General features: G+C 59.8%; 1 protein-coding gene across 14 annotated transcripts in view; it reads left to right on the top strand.

Moving 5' to 3' along the window:
• TSNARE1 (t-SNARE domain containing 1) overlaps window positions 1-20310 on the top strand; it is a 135438-nt gene that overhangs the window by 96920 nt on the left and 18208 nt on the right. For 12 of the 14 annotated variants that reach the window (XR_004185963.1, XR_004185964.1, XM_031669788.1 and 9 more), the window contains one exon: window positions 8235-8396. Coding sequence is in view for 12 of the 14 variants with exons in the window: in XM_031669788.1 (XP_031525648.1) it covers window positions 8235-8396 (162 nt within the window). In the remaining 2 variants the exon portion in view is untranslated. The remainder of the gene's footprint in view (window positions 1-8234; window positions 8397-20310) is intronic. The other 2 variants (XM_031669791.1, XM_021942697.2) reach the window with 1 other exon arrangement.

Raw genomic sequence — 20310 nt, 5'->3', positions numbered from 1 at the left:
GTGTGTGTGTGTGAACTGTCAAGCTGATTCCAAAATGTATATGGAAATAGGAAAGACCCAAAATAGTGAAGACAATTTTGAAGAACAACGAAAGAGATTTATACTATCAGGTATTGGAACACACTATAAAGCACAGAAATAAAAACAGTGGTGTTTGTGCGAGGCTAGACACACCAGCCTGTGGACACATCAGCCCGTGGGACAGAGTGAAGACCGGACGCAGACCACAGATACGTGGCGGCTGGGTTTGCGGCCGAGGCGGACTGCCCTGCCACGGGAGGTGGGTGATTCGTTCAGGGCTTGACACGGATCACTCGGATGTTTGAACTGGAAAAAAGGACCCTTCACAAACAACTCACCCTGTGCAGAAAGCACTTCCAGCCAGACCACAGACCCACGTGTGAAAGATAAGGCAGTAGCACATCCAGAAGGCACCATGGGAGGCTCCGTTGATGCCTTCATGGTGGGCAAGTATTTCTTACACAGACGCACAAGTGCCACCCACAAAGGAGAAGGTCGATACACTTTGTTAAAATTATACCCCAGTAAGAGAGTGCAGCCCACAGCACAGGGGAGGGTGTGTGCACAACACGTGTGAAAAGGACTTACATCCTTAATATATAAAGATATCTTACAGATCAATAAGGAAAGGGCAGACAGCTCTATCGAAAAGCAATAAAAGGGCAGCAGCCTTCCACTGGCACCTCAGAAGAGGATTCCAGGTGGCTTATAAGCCTGTGAACGTGTACTTGGCAACATGAGTTATCAGGAAAATGGCAGAGAAACCCGTGGTGGTGTATCACCACACACCACACCCACACAAATAACTAGAGCAAACACGAGTGAGAACCCCTGCAAAAGCCGGGTGTGGGCCTGCGTGCAGGTCGTTGCACTCTCATCCCTTACCGGTGGGGTGTGCCTCTGCATCACCACTTTGAACACTGTTGGAAAATATCTGTCAAGTCCAGCATTTTCTTACCTAGGGTCTTGCAGTTCTGCCCAACAGACATGCATATCTGCGGGCCCTTCATATCCATGAGTTTCACATCCGTGGATTCCACCAATCACAGACTGAAAATATTTTTTAAAGAATGGCAGCTGTTCTGAACATGTACAGCCTCTTCTCTTCTTGTCGTTTCCGAAACAATACAGTAGAGCAACTATGCTATTTACTACACAGCATTTACATCATATTAAATATTATAGGCAACCTAGAGGTGATTTAAATATATGGGAGGATGTACGTAGGTTGTATGAAAATACCAAGTCATTTTATATCAGGGACTTGCGCACCCACAGATTCTGGTGTCTGTGGGAGTCCTCGGCCACTCCGTGGAGACAGGACAACGGTGTGTGTTGACAGAAGTCATGTGGGAGAATGCTCATAGCAGCACCCCATACAGTGGTGCAACCTGGAACCCCGCCCAGTCTTCACCAGCACAGGGAAGCGGCACCTGCTGAATTCATGCCACCGGGGACTGCAGAGCAACCAAAAGAGTGAACTGTGGCCACCACGCCCACTGGTGATGCCTTGGACATAATGCTGAGTCCAAGAAGCCTGAGACCCAAGGGGATAGATTGTGGGATACCATTTCTGTAGTGCTCAGAACCACCCCCCAGTGGACAGTGTTAGAAGTCGGAGCTGGGTTCTCCTCTGTTGGGGGCGTGGGATGACAGGTGCTGGAGGGAGGCCTCGGGGGTCCTGGCCAGTGTCCTGTGTCTTGGCTGGGACGTGTTTCCTTTGTAAGCAGTCATAGAGCTATACTCTTTGCACCTGGCATTGAAACATAGACGTATTGCCTTTCGGAAGAATTTTCTTTTAAAAAGATGGGGAGTGGCCAGTAGTGCTTGTGAGAAATCACGGAAGGTTAGATTATTTCTAGGAATTTGCAAACTATAAATGATGAGATGATATGCAACCCTGTTCAGCAAAAGGCCTGTTGCCAAGTTGATGCTGGGCTGACGTGGGGGGACTTGGGGGCTGCTGCTCACAGGCTGGGCAGCCCTGGCAGGGGCGAGGGGCACTGGCTGCCTTCCCTGTCCCCTGCCTGTCTTCCCTGGTTGTGCGGTGGGCAGCTCAGCCTGTCTGGAGTTGGAGATCCTGGCTGTGGTCAGTAGTTTCCAGCTGGGTCGAGGGTCAGCCTCAAACCCAGCTTGGGCTCAACCAGTGAGCAGCACCCCAGTCCCTGGGGCAGCGTCGGGAACGGCCCCAGTGGCAGATCACGCTCTGTCTCTGTGCCGTCACCGGCCACCTCAGCCTAAATTTCCACCAGGACTTTGTGTGTCCCCAGCCAGGCTGCAGAAGTGAAGATGCACTTCACTCTCACTGGCTGGCTGGAAATTCCCTAGACACGCCTCCCTGTCTGGGGTAAAGGGCTGGGGGTCACCCCTTGTCTCTGGGTCCAGTTCCCTTTGATTTAATGTGGGACTCGGGGGAGCATTGCCACAGCCATGTCCGTCCTGACATTCTGGGCTTTGCCTCCAGAGACTCCACCAGCTACATGTTAAAAAAAGAAAAGCGTAGGGACTTTATAAACATCGATAAATTTGACGTTATAAACATAGAGTCTGTTGCTGCTTGGAGGAAACAGTGAACTACCGGGGGTTCCTGAGAAGACACTGCTGCTCCCGGTGTGGGCGCCTGTCGCCCTGGACCCTGCCCGCCCTTGGTTCGGAGTGCATGAGAAAGTGGTCTACTTCCCAGAGCCTCCGAGAGCCCTGGGCGCCGGCCTCAGGTCCCTGCTCTCTGAATGCCAGCAGAGCGGAGTCTCTTCCCACGGGAAACCGCGTTAGCCCTGTCTCCAGCACTCACGTTAGAGCGTGTCTTCCCTGCTTGTCGGAACAGGGACCCAGGCCCTGAGCCCTGTGGGGAGGAGAAAGCCTCCTTTGTGTGTCTGCCTCTTGAGCTGGAAAACTATCACAGGGCCGTCCCCTCTGCGCTGGCCCCAGCACCTTGCCAGCAAATCCCTAATCCCAGCCTCGGAGCTCAAGACCCAAATTGGGCCTTTGTGCGGAGAATAAAGGAGCGCTTTGTGAGCCTTTCAGGAGGAGGCCGCAGAGGCACCCGGGCATCTAAGCCATCTCTTCCTCCCCTGGCTTTTGTCCTGCACTGCTGGGGAGAGCAGCACCAGGCCCCCGATCCTCCCGCTGCAGAGGTGAGGGAGACCGAGCACCTGTGGGGTCTCCTCTGGCCTGCACCCCAGCCCTGCCACCTTCCTGGGCGTCCACACGGCTCTCACCCCAACCCTGCCGCCTTCCTGGGCGTCACATGGCTCGCACCCCAGCCCTACCACATTCCTGGGCATCTACACGGCTTGCACCCCAGCCGGGCCATCTTCCTGGGCATCCATGAGGCTCACACCGTAGCCCTGCCGCCTTCCTGGGCGTCCACGGGGCTCGCATCCCAGCCTGGCTGCCTTCCTGGGCGTCCACATGGAGCCCCGTTTGCACCCCCCTCCCACCCCTGCACCCTCCCCATCCTTCCGAGCTTCCCCCTTCTCCACATGCGGGAGGTGGCAGCAATCCCAAGGCACAGATCCGAGGCAGGTCTCCATGGGTGCCCAGCACCCTCTGCCCGCAGCTCCTGGGGAGCTGTCATTGAAACCCCCAAGTCCAGGGAACGTCGCACAGAACGTCCCGTGGTGCCTTCTCCACCCAGGCGTCTCACTGGCCCGCATTAGCTGGCCTAGAGGATTTCATTGTAGGAGGGACCACATTTCCTCCGGCCCCCTCGCCTGTGGCTGTTTGCTGTCAGGGCCGAGGGCATGTCCCTGCATCTCCATTCCCGGACACAGCAGCTGGGCTGCCCCAGGGACCTCTTACCTCAACAGTTTACTATGTTTACCTGGGGCCTTTGACTTTACCCAGGCCATGGGATCCTAGTCAGTGGGGCTGTTGTAGAGCCTGTCACTGTTGGCAAGCGGGAGGCTGTGCTCAACCCTCATGCCGCTCTCCGGGGGCGTGTATGGCCGTGTTCCCCTTGGGGGAGCATCTCTGCCCTGTAGCTTATAGCACTTGGGAAAAGCACAGCTCAACCTGGTTTCCCACCTGAGTCAGAGTACGGCATCTTGCGGCATCTCTGCTGTACGCTGCGGCCTCACGTGCTTCACCTGGAGCTCTCTGGGCGACACTAGCATGTGGTGAGGTCAGCTCCATTCCCTGGAAGTGAAGCTGGAGGCTCAGGGAAGCTGAGGACCCTCCCCAGGCCCCCAGGAAGTGAGGGGTAGTGTTCCTGAGCCCTCACGCCTCAGGAGAGCCTCGTGCTCGGGGGCTCCTGGTGGAGTGAGGTGCGTGCCTGCTGTGCTCTGCAGACGTGAGGGGTCAGACCGTGTGGGTGGAGCTTGAGGGGCATAGACCACGGGGCTGTGAGTGCCACTGTTGCCATTCTACAGATGAGGACAGTGAGGCCCAGAGAAGTGCGCGGCACGCCTGGGGCCTCACAGCCGGCACCAGTGCTGGGGCTGGAACCTAAGCCCAGGCTCTTTATGCAAGCACCCCGGAAGCCTAGGGGCTGGAGCCTTAGGAAGGAGGCGTTGGGGTTGCTGGGCTTGGCGCGAGGCCAGCGCCTCCCTGGGCTCCCACCGCCAGGCGCTGCTCACTTCCTCCCGCCCACTCCAGGAAGGGGAGGTGATAATTACCACCTTGGACGAGTTGCGCTTGTCAACAGATTTTTTAGATCTTTTATTTTATATTCATCTATCCACGTATTTATTTATTTAAAGGCCTGTGCTAGCTTTTACCCGTGTCAGGGTGGTGTGTGGGATGAAGCTGGCTTGCGAAGGAGAACCTGCCTAGGGCAGCCTCATCGTCCCACCTGCAGGATGTGGACAAGCTGCCCCTTTAGACGAGGGTGGCCATGCCCACCCTGGAGGGGCCTGAGGAAATGGGAGAAAGGAAGTAGCACCTGACCTCATGCCGCATCCCTCCAGAGGTGGCCGGTGCTGTGGCTGTTGTTCCTATTGTCAGTCGTGTCAGGCAGAACTGTGGGGACTAGTGAGGAGCCCCGCCGTCCCGTCCTGGATGCAGTCGCACCAGCATAGCCCTCCTAGCCTCGCGCCCACCTGGGGTGGCTTCTGCCAGAAACGCAATGAAGTGCTTGTTTGTGGATCCACTGGTTCGGTGCCCAGGCGGGGTCCATCTCTCTGTACTTGGTTGTCACCGGTGCATCTGCTCCAGCCCCAGTCCTGACGGTTCTCGGGCCTCAGGAGGTGGGGACGCTTCACTGGGCCCTGGACATAAATGTGACCCAGCCTGGGCGGTTTTTGGGAGCAGCACCTGCTGGGAAGCCAGGCAGGGCCAGTGACTGCGCCAGAGGAGGTGAGCACCCCCTCTCCTCTGCGAGAAACCTCCCCAGGAGTGCCCACGGCACTTCCTCTGGCTGGGGGTCTCTGCACGTGCCCACCCTGAGCTGCACGGCGTGGTGAGGTGGCTTTCAGTTTGGGAAAGGGCAGAAGATGAGCAAGTCTCAGCCTCTGCAGCTTCCTTGCAGGGCGACTGAGGTTATAGTCCCTGAGCACGGGGAGCCGACAGAGCTGGTCCCGTGAGCTAGGCTGCCCTGCAGCCCATGTCCCCAGATGCACACACACGCGGGAGAGGCACGGCAAGAGCTCTGGACGTGAGTGGGATGGGTTGGGGTGGCAGCTGTACCCCTGCTGCCCTCCATGCCTAGCGCTGCCAGAGGATCCTTCACCATGCCTTGCCTACTGGCCTGCATGGCCAGCTGCTCTTGGTGGACGGTGCTGTCCCTAGGCACGGTGAAGGCCAGCAGGGTCCAGTGGGGAGAGATGAAGCAGAGAGGCTGCCTGCACCCCACAGGTCTAGCCTGGATTCCCATTCCCAGTCAGTTCCACACATTGTACCCAGATCTCATGCCTAGGATGACACCTAGGCAGGGCCCTGTGCCCTCAGAGGCTAGGAACTGGCAAAGCTGTCCACACTGCCTGAGGGCCCTGATGAGCAGAAGTGCAGTCTGGCTGGGACCCCATACTTAGCGGGGGCCTTTCCCAGACCTGGGAGGGGACCTTGATTGTGTCCCCCACAGAGGGCTGGGGAGACATGGGTGGGGACAGGCAAGGGAGGGGGCCTGTGACTGAGTCCCAGGCTCTGGTGTGAGCTGGGTGGCCCCATCCTGAGAGTCCTGTCCCTGCAGGGGCTCCAATCCAGGCCCAGCCACTATGCCCCCTGCCTCACCGCCACAGAAGGCCCAGAGGCATCAGGACAGGCATAGTCCCCACCTCTGTCAGATCCTCCTCTCCAAACACGTGGTGACGCCCACTGGGCGAAGACCAGCGGCCGGGCAAGTCAGCTGGGAGAGCGCCTGCCTGGGCAGGGAGGGTGGTCCCGGAATTTGTGCCGGGGAGTGTGTGTGGGCACAGCATGTGTGAAGCTGAGGGGAGCTGGATCTGGGGGCGAGACCAAGGCTGCCATGGGTCTGCTCCTGAGGGCTTCAGGAGGCAGCAGCCTGGCCAGGTTTGCTGAATTGCCCCTTCGCTGCAGAGTGGCTTAGGTGGCTGTGAACTCCCTGAGTCTCCCGGATGGTAAGTGGGAGGGTCATTATGGTGCCTCAGGAGCATGAGGAGCAAGTAAAGGTAGCGTGGCCCTGTTCGTTGTCGGCTGTCCCCACCGCTGTTGCCTTGTCCTTGCGTTCCGAACCTTGATGTGTGTCTGAGAGCAGGTGCTGCTGCAGAGCCCCACGGGCTTGCCCTGATTGAGCACGGCGCCAGCTCCCCGCCTCGCTCTGCCTGGGTGTACTCGGCTGTTGTGAAGGCCCCGCCTCCTCCCTGCAGGGTTTCCAGGAAGATCGGGGGCGTGGCTGAGTGGAGCAGGTGTTCGTGGTGAGGCTGGGCCTGACCAGGCCACCGCCTCGGTTTTCTGCTCTGCTCATTCTTGGTGCCTTTTCCCATCTCCGTTTTTCCCTCTCACACACACAATGTCACATGGTCACACATCCCACAATCACACAGGCACTCACAGTCACACACACACCTTCCTAAGGTGAAGGCAGCCCCGCTGGCATGGGCAGGGCAGGTGGGGGGCACTGCGGCCTCCTGACGGGAGGGGAAGGAAGGGCTGCGGGGTGGGATTGCCACTATTGTCGCGTTTTCAGTTCAGTATGATCGTGTGCACCAGGAGGTGGCGGCTGCAGCATGGACCCTTCCTGCCTCCCGCCCACCCTCCCCTCTGCCAGGTGCTCCCAGGCCCCTACACCTCCACTTGGGACCTGGCGCAGGGGACTGATGACACCAGGGACTGACGTCTGCAGTCTTTCCCAGGTGACCGGTGCCAGGGAGGCCCAGATTGATACCCAGTGACAGGCTGGCTCATGGCCATAGAAGGCCCCCACCTCAGACCTAGATTGTGCCCTCAGAGAGCACCATTTTGTTGAATTTCAAAATGAGGCAAATAAATGAACAAGGAATGAAAACAAATTCCAAAAACCTCTCAGGCTTGCTCCCCAAGGCTGTCACGGCAGGGCAGGTTCCTGTGGGTTCCTCCGGGTGCATCTGTGCCCTACCTGCAGTCCCACCTCATCTCTGAGCCCCACGCTGCAGCCTCTGTCCCTGGCTCGGGAACTGGCTCCTTGATGGGGCCTGCGTTGGGCTCACAGCCCCCAAAATGAAGAGGTAGAATTTGTGTTTATGTGCATAGGGGCACTTTTCTGGGGGTCTACAAAGGGGCCTGTGACCCCCAAAAGCTGGGAACACGAGGTAGACTGTGTTCTCTCTGGGGTCAGGGCCACGTTTTGCTCTCGTGTCCTCTATCTGGCCAAGGACAGGGTAGCCCTGGCTTGGCATGGGGGTCATAGGGCTCATGAGCTCTCCTTGCAGACAGGCCTGGGATGGTCAGAGTGGGGGGCATGTGCCAAAAGGTGGCAACCAGTGTCCACTCGCCTGTGACCCTGGCCCACTGCTCACAGTAGCCCCAGCTCCTCTCTTGCCCCCACAGTGTGCATGGTGCTGCCCAGAGCTCTGGGGGCCCGCAACTCCCAGAGGCGTGGGAGGCCAGGGCCCAGCATCTGTGATTCATCTCCTCTTGAGACAGAGCTGAGTGGCCTGCTTGGAGCCATGGGAGACTTGGCCTTGGGGCGTGGTGATAATGGGGGGTGTCAGTGCTAACAAGGTCTGGGCCTGGGGCGTGCTGGTAATGGGGTGGGGAGGTCAGTACTGACAAGATCTGGGCCTGGGGCGTGGTAGTAATGGGAGGGGTCAGTGCTAACAAGGTCTGTCTGTCATCAGCAGAGTCCCCAGGCCCCGTTTGCCGAGCTGGCTGATGATGAGAAGATCTTTAATGGGAGTGACAACATGTGGCAGGGCCAGGAGCCAGCGCTGCTCCCGGACACCACCGAGGAGGACCTGGAGGCCATCCGACTGCGAGAGGAGGCCATCCTGCAGATGGAGGTGAGGCTGGCTTGGGCAAGCGTGCTCACTCTCCACGCTCCACATGTGGAGGCCAGGGACCAGGGGAGCCCAGGTGCCAGCCTTGCTGCACCATTGCTTACCCTCGGCCTGGTGGCCCTGGAACTAGGCCTCCATGGCCTTGCCCATTCTAACCACCTCTCTCTGGCCATCTGGTCCAATAAGGGAGAGATGGGAGTCTGGGAACCCCATCCCCATTCCCTCCTTCCTGGGTTTCCCTAATAGGGCACAGCCCTCTGGCCAGGAGCCGGGGTATATGCTGGGGTAGCCTCTCAATCACCATGGTCATTTCCTTTGCTGTGTGGTTAGACTTCCAGGAGGCTGTTTAGCGCTAATGAAAATGATTTGGTGCTTAATGCAGTTCCCAGTAACTTTTTTTTGAAAGGTTGAATAGATTGCTCAGAACTGAACCTGCAATTTGGTGGTACTACCAGCAGGTGGTGGGGTGTGCTGTCGGGGTGCAACTGTAGGGTGTGGACATTGGATGCTGCTTATTCTTCATTTCTTTGAAGTTTACACATGTATAATACCTGCTGCCAAATGTGTCACTAGCCCATGGTTAATCTCCTTGAGACAGTTGCTAAAACAGAGTATCCCAAGAGGCACCTGAGTCTGGGTCTGCATGTGTGCACGTGTGTGTGTGCACGTGTGTTCATGCATGTGAGTGTGTGCGTGAGTGCATGCATGTGTGTGTGATGCACGTGAGTGCATGTGTGTGCATGCGTGTGTGCATGCATGTGTGAATGTGTGTGCATGTATGAGTACATGCATGTGTGTGTGCATGCATGTATGCATGCGTGTGTACATGTGTGTGAGAATGCATGCATGTATGAGTGCATGCATGTGTGCATGCATGTATTGTGCATGCATGTGTGTGCGTGCATGCATGCATGTGTGTGTGTGTGCGTGTGCATGTGTGAGTGAGCCTCTTCTCCCTTGATGCCTGAGTGTACATAGAACACATCAGTCAGGCAGCTTGGTGGGGACACGCTCTGTTGGGATCCGAGCCTCTGTGTGTGACCTTGAACATCCTTCCCTTCTTCTGGCCTCCTCATCTGCAGAAGGTGCTAGGGCCTGCCCACTCTGAAGCTCCCAGGGGCTGGGTTTCTGGAGCAAATGTCTGCCTAAGAGCTGACTCTTCTAGAAAAGCGGAGGCCTGGCAGTAAGTCAGCTAAGTCACTGGGTTAGGACCTGTGGCTAGTTCTGCTCTCCCAGGAAGTAGGCCATCCAGTCTCAAGGGAAGGGAATACCCCACAGTGCTGGGGCTCAGTCCCCTTCTCCCTTTGCCCCTTCTGTGGCCCCCCCACCTCCCTGCCTCTGCTGTGGCAACCCCCTACTTTGGCCTGATGGAGGAGCGCCCATTTCTCAAGACCTGTGTTCGGGGCCCCCGCCACCTCTGTGAGTGTCCTCCCCTTCACCCTTTCCTGTCCTCGGGCTCCCCAGAGAGGAAGGCGCCAGCTCTGGGCCTGTGGCTGCTTTGGGGGCTTCTCTCTGGGGCTGAACGAGCCCTTTGCTGCTGCTGAGACGCTCCAGAGAACCACCGGAAGCACAGAGATGGTTTCCATCCCTCTCTGCGGGTGCAGCGAGGCCCACTGCTCCCAGAGAAGCAGAGAAACGGGCGCTCAGGAGCTCTTCCAGAAGCACTACCCCGAGGCTTCACATCCAGAGAGGCAGATGGACCTGCTTCCCCTTTGCACTGGAATCAGATCCTCCTGGGAAGGTCCAGTCTCAGCCCTCCCTGTGGGGCATAGAGTGGCGTGAGGAGAGAGGAGACGCTGCTTGTTGATTAAGTCCAAGGAGTGGAGGCCGTTCACAGAAGCTCATTCTGCCAGAGAGCCCAAACTCCTACATAGGGCTGCGGGCGTGAGGAGGCCATTAGAAGGCAGCATCCCGAGAGAGGCGTGGCTCCTGCACAGTGGAACTGGCCCACCTCCAGCCTCCTGGCACTCACTCCACAGCATCTATGGAACGGGTCTCGGGGTTCCCGTGTGGCGCCTTTACCCAAGGGGCTGGCTTCTCCCTGTCCTGGCCTGGGAGTCCTGCTCCCAGGGCCTGGTGAGGGCTCGTGCTGGTGCAGCCACCCCAGGATGGGGTTCAGAGGAGTGGAGGCTGGGGCTGGCTGCCCCTCCTGCTATCCTCTGTGTGAGGGCCTGTCCATCCAGCAGTCCTGGCCCCAGGTTCCCTCTGGCACTCTGTGTGGTGAGTGTGGGCCGAGCAGCGGCCTTTCCTGGGGCAAGGGCGCCCCACGTGGAGGCCACTGCAGTCGTCCAGCTCAGAGATGGAGAGGCCTGGGTCAGGGCGGGAGAAAAGCTGGTGCTCTGGGCTGAACTGAATTCACTCAAGAGCCTGGGCTTGTGTCTAGAGCAGAGGACCCAGGTGGCCCGGGCTTTGCCTGTGGCCCTCGGGGCCCCTCACAGCTCAGCACTGTGTGGAGGGCGGGTAGCAGGGGGGACTAGGAGCGGTGCGGAGTGGGAAGGCCCCATGGCCAGCCTGGCCCTCCCAGCCTCAGTTTTTTTGTCTGCAGCATGGGGGTGACACAGCGGATGTGGATCCTTGTGCCAGCAAACAGCAGGCGCAGGACAGAGGGTGACGGGGTGGGAGTCGTTCTTGGAAGGCATCCGCACATCTCACTGCATCACTCCCCCCTTTGGTCTCTGAAAACGGGAAAAACAAAACGCAAATTGTCATTAGCCTTTAGGAAGCCCTCCCCCAGGTCTGCAGCAGGTCCCGGTGACAGGAGCTCCAGCGTGAGGCGTGAGAGGCTGTGACGCAGCGGAGGTCCCACGTGCCAGGCCCTGCAGGCCGATTGCTTTGGGGCCATCTTTGCAGCCTGCACAGGGCTCGGGGGGTGGGCGGCAGCGTTTTGTGGAACCGTGTTACGCACCTCGGCTGGCTGCAGCCCTTTCCTGCGGAAGCTGGCACCCTCGTCCCCTCAACTCTCCTGCCACATTCACTGGGGGCTTTGGGATTTGCAAGATATTATAGGTTCAGAAGTCCCCTAGGGCAGACTTGGGGTCTGAGAGAGAGCCCCCTTCGTGGCCAGCCCTCAATGACTAGGTGGCTAGTGGGGTTGTGAACATGTGGGGCAGCTGAAGCCCAGGGAGGGGAAGCAGTGTCACAGCGGTGGGCCAGTGTTGCGCCATTCCTGGTGCCCACCCTCCGCCTTGCTCCTGGTTTCCTTGAGTGTCCGCGGCTCCTGTCAGGCAGGGTGCGGATCGAGATCGTGTTGGGGGCTCCTGTCCACTGGGACAGATGGCCCCGCCCAGCATCCGTTTCCTTTGTCCTCCTCCCAGCATCGTCCTTGGGACAAAACAAAGGGCCAGGCTGGGGATATGCTGTCCGGGCTTTAGGCCCGTGTCCACTCACTGGCTGGGTGACCTTGAACTCCTATTGGCCTTGGTCGTTTCGTCTGTGAAGTGGGCAGGTGGAAGGACGCTCTCTGTCCTCAGGGACTTGCCAGCTGGGACAGCCCGTGTGGCCGTAGGCAGAGTGTAGCCAGCTGGGATGGCGTAGGCAGAGTGTAGCAGGCCCTGTGGGGCATCTGCAGGCCCTGTGGAGGTGACAGCCCGTCAGAGGACCCGCGGGGTGCTGTGTGGCTGGCTTGGGAGGCCCAACAGTGACTGGGCAGGAGACAGTGGAGAGTGGGCCAGCCTCAGTTGTGGGCAGAGACCTTGGCACTGTGGCCCCCCCCAGGCCTGGTGCCATCGGATTCTGAGTTAGGGTGTCCTGCCCCGTCCTGGGGAGCCTGTCGGGACCGCCGGGACCCACCCTGAGGACCCCTGCTGGCTTCCATGTGCCCCTGAGCACCCTGCCCCGATCTGAGCATTGCCACTTCCATGGCGTGCCCTCCTCAGGGAGACCCTCCGCACTGCCCTCGACTGCCCTAGCTCCCTGTCCGCCTCCCACGGGGAGTCTCTGGCTGGTCCCTGCCCCGACAGACGGTGAGCGGCCCTTGCCTGCCTGGGGTCAGCCCCGTACCCAGAGCCTGGAGTAGTGGGCTCCACAGCAACTTGCCGGTACTTGTGGAACCAACGTGTCAAACTGGTCAGTGCCTGCAACCACAGTGACTGCCCTTCCCCCATAGTGACCACCTCCCTCCTCCATGACAGTGACCATGTCCCTCCCCCGTGACAGTGACCACCTCCCTCCCCTATGACAGTGACCACATCCCTCCCCCATGACAGTGACCATCCCTCCCCCATGAGTCACCACCCCTCCTCCACAACAGTGACCACCCCCTCCCCCACGACAATGACCACCTCCCTCCCCCATGACAATGACCACCTCCCTCCCCCATGACCACCCCCTACCCCATGACAGTGACCACATCCCTCCCCCATGACAGTGACCACCCCTCCCCCACGACAGTCACCACCCCTCCCCCATGACAGTCACCACCCCTCCTCCATGCGTCACCACTCCTCCCCTACGACAGTGACCACCCCCTCCCCGATGACCACCCCCTTCTCCCATGAGAGTCACCACCTCCTCCCCCACAATGACCATCCCCCTCCCCCATGACTCACCTCCCACCCCATGACAGTCACCACCCCCTCCCCCACAGTGACCACCCCCCCCCCCTGGCAGTCCCCCCCCCCCCCCCCACAGTGACCACCCCTCCCCCATGGCAGTCACCACCTCTCTCCCATGAGTGACCTCCCCCCTCCCACGACAGTGGCCGGACCCTCCCTGATGATAGCATGCCAGCCCCCAGTGCTAGGCCTGTCCTGAGCCCTCACTGCTGGCCTCCAGGATGGACTCAGGTCTCACAGGTAGCATCTCAGCCCTGCACACAGGGTGTCCTGCAGAGCCATGCTTCAGGGCTGTGTGGTGAGTTCAGGGGGTTGGAGGTGCAGGGAGAGGCTAGGCCAGCCCCAGAACATTCCCAGCCCGAGTCTGGGCGATGGATGGCCCAGCCAGAAGCACACCAGGCCATGTTTCTCTTTGCTGGTTTATGTTGGGCATCTTCCTTTTTCTCTCCTGTGTGAGAATGGAGTTGATAAATGCAGTGAAGTTCATCCGAAAGCAGAAGTGGAGCCCCCCAGGGGCCGGTGGAGGCTGAGGGTTGCCAGTGAGGGGGCCTGTCCCCTATGTGTTCCATGGCCTGTTCACTGGCTGCAGTGCAGCCGTCCTTGGCCTCCATGGGACCCTGGCCCTCTCCATGGTGCCGGGAGTCTCCGCCAGACAGGCCCTGCTCCAACTGCATACACAGGGGTGTTAGAGGGGCAGAGCGGCCACCCGAGAGTGAGCAGGACCTGGGGCCAGCTCAGTGCACAAGCTCCCTCCAGGGAGGACGCTATGCCCACTTCCCACTGGGGGAGGCCACATGGCTGGAACCCAGGCAGTCTGACTCTGACCCAAGTGCCATCTGTCTCTGGAGGGTGCAGGGCCTGGCAGCCCTGGCATTTGAACCTTTCACCTGGGGCTGCCCACCATCTCCCAGCTGAGGGTCGTAGTGAGGAGGGGTCGTGCCAGTCACATGTGGGAGCTGAGTCTGCATATGGGTTGCTCGGATGGGAGAAGGCTCAAGGGGTCCCGGAGCATTGCCTGTCTCCACTGTGTACTCCCTTCCCTGGGGCTCCCCTCCCTGCCTGAGCTGAGGAAGCCCGGCTCTGGCCTTCCAGCCTTGGGCAGCCCTGGTGCTGGTCCCAGCCTGGAGCCCCAAAGCCTCCCAGGACTCTGGGTGTTGGGTATCCACGTGCCGCGGAGGCGAGTGCTGGCGGCTGGCAGCCTCCTGGCCAGCGACCCTGTCTGGATGGGGGAGAAGATGGAGAGGCCATTCCCATCTCATCACTGGGAGTGTGAGCTTTAATTGTGTCTGAGCAGCAGTGCGAGCCCAGGCGTGGGCGAGGAGGTGTCTGGGCATCCAGTTAGGTCGTGTCCAGGAGCCATTGCCTGTTCCCACAGCAGCAGCTCCTCCGTAGGGCTGTCTGCTGGCCCTCAGCTGTCTGCCTGTCCAGCCAGGCCCTCTGAGTGCCTGCAGCTGTGCCCACCCTGTATGGACCCTGCTGACCAACCCCACCTCCTCTTGGCCTTGGCTGGGAGAGAGCTGGCTTCCAGGACAGCTGCCTCCACCCTCTGCACTGAGCTGTGGGACTCCCAGAGGAGGCAGGGTGTCCACGTCCACACAGCAAGACTGCCAGCTGCCGCCAGGAGCCCAGGCCAGAACCATGCCCGGTGCCTCCCAGGTCACTCTCTGAGCCCTGGTCTCCGACTCCTGCCAGATGGTTGGGAATGAGAAGGCTTTTGAGGTAGTGGCTACAAGGTGCTTTGCAAACCAGGAGTCCATGTGACCCTGTGAGTGAGGGTGTGAAGGACCAAGGGCAGCCCTCAGCGTGGTATTTGGGCCCTTGCTGTTGCCCCAGGTGTTAGCGAGGTGGTTGATTCTTCCTTGTCCCTGCAAACTGGGGCCCTTCGATTCTCCCAGGGGCCCTGGGCACCCTGTTGGCCTTCGCTGTTTCTCACCTCCAGTGCCCTTCCTCACACCGCCCTCCACCTTCCCTCTGGCCACTCTGTATCCTCTGAGGTCCCCAGGGTCCTGGCCCTCTGCAGACCCTGAAACAGTTCGCTCTTTCCTCCTCGCCCCAGCCTCCCTTATTCCCTCTCCTCATTGCGCCCTGGGTGGGCTGCCCCTTCCACTACCCCTGTCCCTGCCCCTCCAGGTGGGGCCTAGGCCTTTTTTATTTGGCCAAGATGGAGAATAGGGTGGCCACAGTGGCCAGGGGAAGCTTAGTGCTAAGGCTAATCCAGTGTGGCCCCTGCTCTCCTACCCCCACTGCAGCCCCACTTCCTGCTTGCTGCCCCCACTGCAGCCCCACTTCCTGCTTGCTGCCCCCACTGCAGCCCCACTTCCTGCTTGCTGAGGACCCCGTGGGGCTGAAATGCATCCCTGCAGTGTGTGGGCAGATGCTCCAGGGCAGAGCCAACAGGTGGCGTCTGAACACCAATAGCACCCAGTTAGCAGGAGATGACCCTCGATCCGAGGTGGCCAGAGCTGTGTGACTGGCAGACTGGTGGCAGGGATGACAGCCAGGTCTCCAGGAAGCTTCCTTGTCCCCTGGGGAGGGGAGCCGGCAGGCCTGAGGCGTCTTCTAGCCAAGGAGAAATACAAGGTGGTCCAGGATCCCAGGCTCAGGCACAGCCATACCACTGGGCCACATGACTCTGGGCGGGTCTCTCCTGGAGCCTCGGTTTACCTATCTGTAAAATGGACACAATGACACCAGCCTTTGCTGGCCTCAGGGTGAAAGTGCCACGGTGGAGTGGAACTGCCTGGTGAGAACTCAGGCCTGGGAAGAACCTGGGCCGGGAGGTGTGGCCGTGGCTGTCCATGTGCCTCACACCCACCCTCCTGCCGTGCTGGGGTCTTCACCTGCACCTCCCTCCTTCAAGCATCCCAGCCCTCTCCCTCAGGAATGCAGCCGAGCTCTAGGGTGAGCAGGTGAACCTTGGGCTTTGCTGTTGGCTCAGCAGCTCACTGTCCACTGAGGGGTTAGCCTCACATTGCTGCCAGCCGGGGTGTTGGTGCCACTGAGAACAGCAGCAGATGCTGCTGATGGCCTGCAGCGCGGCTGCTCAAGGGAGGGGTCTGCATTTTCTTGGGGACTTCTGAGGACGGAAAGCACTCAAGCCTAGGAAGTGCTGGAGTCCTGGGATTTCTTCATGTGGGGTCCTGGGACTTTCTGGGGCAGGAAAGACGAGCCGTGGCCCCCCACATGCTGTGTGCTGAGCGTGGGGGAGGTGGAGCTTGCACCCCGTGAAGAGCCCGACCGACAGGGCTGTGTTTCTGTGGTGGTGTGGGGCTGTGGATCCACTGTGGCGGGGCACCCGGTGAAATGTGTTCTGCCCACGTTGGTCTGGGATAGGGCTGGGAACTGGCTCTTTTGGGGCTCTGAAGGGCCCTCGGTGGGTCTGGTGCAGCCGGGAGTAGGGCTCCATGCTCAATGTGCTTTGGGGCTTAGGTGGCATCCTGGGGGCCTGGAACAGTCTTCCCGTGGTTTGTTTCACGTCTGCTCTCTTTCCCTGTCCTCACCCCACTGATGACCTTGACCTTGCTTCTCATTCCACGGAGAAACAAGCCCTTAGAAGAGCACGTCGACAGCCTCCTGGGGCCTGGCTGCCTCCTCTCCAGGGCGGTGGGTGAGCTGCTTGCTCCACAGCTAGCCTGTGGCTCCCGCCCTGGCTGTGCCCTCCCCCCGCCGCCGCCTCCACATGCCCATCTTGGGCCCTCACGTCTCCCTCTTCCGATTCTGACACAGACCATCAGCAAGCACGTTGCAGTCATGCCCATCTTCAAAAGCTCCCATGAAAAAGGGGGCCACAACTGCCCGCCCGCCACTGGTTCTCACACTCCTCCGTTCCTCTCCGCCCCTCGCGTCACTTCCACGGGGAAGCTGGGGGTTCTGTGGGTCAGAACTTCCAGCGGGGCAGAGCTGAGACGCTTTCCCTGTCCACTAGCCTGGATAGCTGAGGGTGGAGTCTCTCGGGAAGGCTCATGTGCCCGTCTCGTGTTGGTGGTCTGGCTATTGGCTGGGACGCGGGCTGGGCTCTGGGCCGGAGCTCCACGCTTGGCCTTTTCCATGGCCTGGTTTCCTCCCGGCATGGAGGCTGGGCCCTGGAGGATGCTGCCAGGACCCCGGCAGAGCCAGAAGGAAGCCGAGCCTCAGAAACCCTCTAGTGTCCCTTCTGTCATGTTCTGCTTGAAGGGGGTGAGGGGGCGGGAGGAGGGGACGTGCATTGCTGTGACCGTCCGAAGGAAAGGCAGCTGACCCTGTACTCCCAACGGACTGTCCTTTCCCTCTCTCCTCACCGCACGTCTCACAGTTCCCTGGGCAGGCCCAGCCACCCCTGTTCCTGGTTCCTGTTGCCCAAGACCCAGAGAACCCGACGCCCAACGCCTGAGCCGCTGGCTCCCTTTCACTTGCAGGCCCTGACTCCAGGGGCGCCCTCTAACCTCCGCTGCTCCTGCGCTCGCCCCACACACTGTGGGGTTCTCTTGTTAGGATTCATCTCTTGCCACTCGAACGTAAGCCCGTGGAGGCAGATCCTGTTCTGGTCATGTCTGTGTTTGCAGCAGCTCACCGGCCTGACGCTGCCTGGCACCCAGTGGCTGCTGAATGAACAAATGGGTGGGTGGCGGTGCTGGGTGGGGTGGGTGGAGGAGGGCTGGGTCGGGGGCTGGGTGAGTGTGTTTCTTTCCTGGGACTCCGTGGAGGCTCCGTGTTTAACGACAGGGTCCTGCTGCCATTATTTATATACGTCTCAGCCCACACCAGAGCTCTGTGAGAGTGAACACTCCTACGTTCTGATTCTGTCAGAGATGACGGTGGCTTGGAGCAGGCCCGTCGCTTGCCCAGGGTCACGCAGCTCACACGCCACGGAGCTGGGGTTCGAGCCCAGGTGCCCAAGTCCAGCACGAGGCTGTCTTCACCGCGATGCTCGAGAGCCGACTCTGGCTTGGCCTTTCTGAGATGAGGATGGTGGGATTTGTCTCCGAGGCCACCCGCTGGTCCAGAGCCAGGCATGGAAAGAGCCAGCACCCCAGGAGCCAGTGACTTAATCCCCAGTTGAGGACACCAGTCCTGAGCAGTGGGCGGTGGGCAGTGATTTGTCTCCCTGGACTGGAGAGGTCGGAGGGAACAGGCGCGTGCCCTTCAGTCCACTGCCAGCGTACAGCAGGCTCACCGGGGCACTGGTCCAGAGCTGGCGTCTGCTTCCCGCCAGCTCTGCCTACCTGCCCCTCCGTGTCTGCACTGGGCTTCCCTCGCCAAGCCCATCTCACCTGCTGGAGCTCCCGAGCGGGCATCACCTGACCCAGGTACAGAGCTCAGAATACGCCAGCTGCTCTGTTGCCATGGCTACCTGGCAGGCCTAGGAGGGCGGAGGATGGGATGCGGAGATGGCCCAGGCGGGGCTCCAAGGCTCCAGGCAGAGCCCAGCAGACCTGCCCTGCGGTTGGCATTGCACAGCCTGAAGGTGACTGACCTAGCTGATCTCTAGCTGTAAATGAGAGAGTGGACAAATAGATGCATACGGTTTGGTGACTCCATTAACTGGAATAGTCGTCTTTGTAGGTGGATGGTTGCCAAGATCCTGATTATAAGAAGAGATGGTGTGATAGAGAAAAATGCAGTGATGTTTTGACTTCTCGTTCTGGAAAGTGAAGGGAACACACAGGCATACACACACCAAGGTTTTATTATGTCTCGTGCAAGGGACTTTTTCCACTGTGCCAGTGAAAGAAGAGAAAGAAAATTCCATGAGAGCTTTTAATGAGTTCTAGTTTTAGAAGCAGTCTGAAAAATAATTGCATGATTTAACCATCTACTAAGTTCTGGGTCTCTTCCCCGCTCTCCCGCTCTCTGGCTGCCGTGCCAGGGCATAGCTTGCCTGTCCCCAGAGAATAGCACCAGGACTGCCGCTGCCCTGGAGGGTTGCATCCCGGGCAGCCCCAGCCCCTCGTGCCGGCCCCACCCTCCTCAGGCCTGGCCTTGGCCTCTCTGTCACCCCAGGACTGAGGACTGGGCTTCTGCCTGGAACTTGGCTCCCACCTAGGCCCATGGGGGAGCCCAGATCTCTGGCAAGTCCCCCAGGTGTGCCTGGGAGTGGAGCTGCGCCTGCCCCAAGCTTCCTTCTCAGCAGCTGGGGCCTGCCCAGGGCCCACAGTGCCTGGGGGGTCCCACCCATGCTAGCTGCCTGCCTGAGAGGCCCTCCTCTGGCTCTTACGGTGGGCCCTCTCTGGGCCCATCCTTGGGATCTGTCTGCACTGTCAGCGACAGGCCCAGCTGCAGGTCCCAGCCCCACTGTGCCTGCCTGGCTCTCTCACAGCCACAGGGCGTGTTCAGCTCTTTATTCCTCTGTTCGTTCTGAGACCAGCACTGGGCCAGGACGAAGGAGAATCCCCAGTAAGTCCCGGCTGCTCTGGTGATGGTGACGGAGGAAGAGACACAAAGGCAGGCAGTGCCTCAGGCTTCCTGCTTCCTTCAGGAAGCTCCTATGCAGAGGGCTTGGGGCTGCCTGGTGGAAGTGCTGGCAGTGGCCCATCCCTTCACATCCAGGGCCTGTAGGGCAGGCCTCAGGGCCAGGATGCACCCTGCCCCATCCTGAAACAGCACAGTGTGTGTGCGTAGCCCGAAGCCCATGTGGCTGATGTGGCAGGACCTGGGTTTCTGGGGCTGCCTGGGCCCTGAGCAGCTCTCTCGGGTTCTGTGAGATCCCGGCCCAGTTGCCAGGAGGGATATCGGAGCTGTGGTCTCCAGCCTCAGGCTGGGGAGCAGGGAGGGGCCCCAGGCTCGCTACCCGACTTCAGCATCCTTTCCCTTCTATACAGTGAAGGACTGGGTCCGGCTGGCCCTTCCCAGGGCCTGTGGGCAGTGGTTCTTTGTGGTGAGCCATTTTCCAGAAACAAGGGTCAGGGGTTTCTTAACTGTGGCTGCGTGCCTGGAGCCCGAGCTTATGTTCAGGCTTTGCTTCCCGCTTTGTTCGAGGTGAACGACATTCACTCATCACTGAGCGCCTCGGCACGGGGTGCCTCCGAGTGGGCTGGGCCGGCTGGCACCTCACCCGTCTGCTGGGAAGTGGGACCGGGTCGATGTTTGAGTGCCAGGCATCTTAAAGAGAGGGGCGTGTAAAATGAGAAAGAGCAGACTTCACACAAATGCTGCGTTTGCTCCTAAGAGGTCAGGGAGTGGGAACCTTTCGGCATGCGGCCCTGAGGCCCTGCCAGCCCTGCCGGCCGAGCCTCTTAAAGCTGGGCTGCATGAGCCCGTGGTGCCAGCAGCCATGGTCCCCTCTCACAGGAGGCACAGCCACCACACTGAAGGCTTGGAGTCTGTGTGTCCCGCGAGCTGGCTGTGGTGCAGATTAACATTCTGTGTCTTAGCTCATCCCAATGGAC

Source organism: Papio anubis, chromosome 8 (assembly GCF_008728515.1).
Source record: "Papio anubis isolate 15944 chromosome 8, Panubis1.0, whole genome shotgun sequence".
Classification (NCBI taxonomy): Eukaryota; Metazoa; Chordata; class Mammalia; order Primates; family Cercopithecidae; genus Papio; species Papio anubis.
Note: the sequence above shows the minus strand (reverse complement) of the source record. Positions and strands in the feature narration are given on the sequence as shown.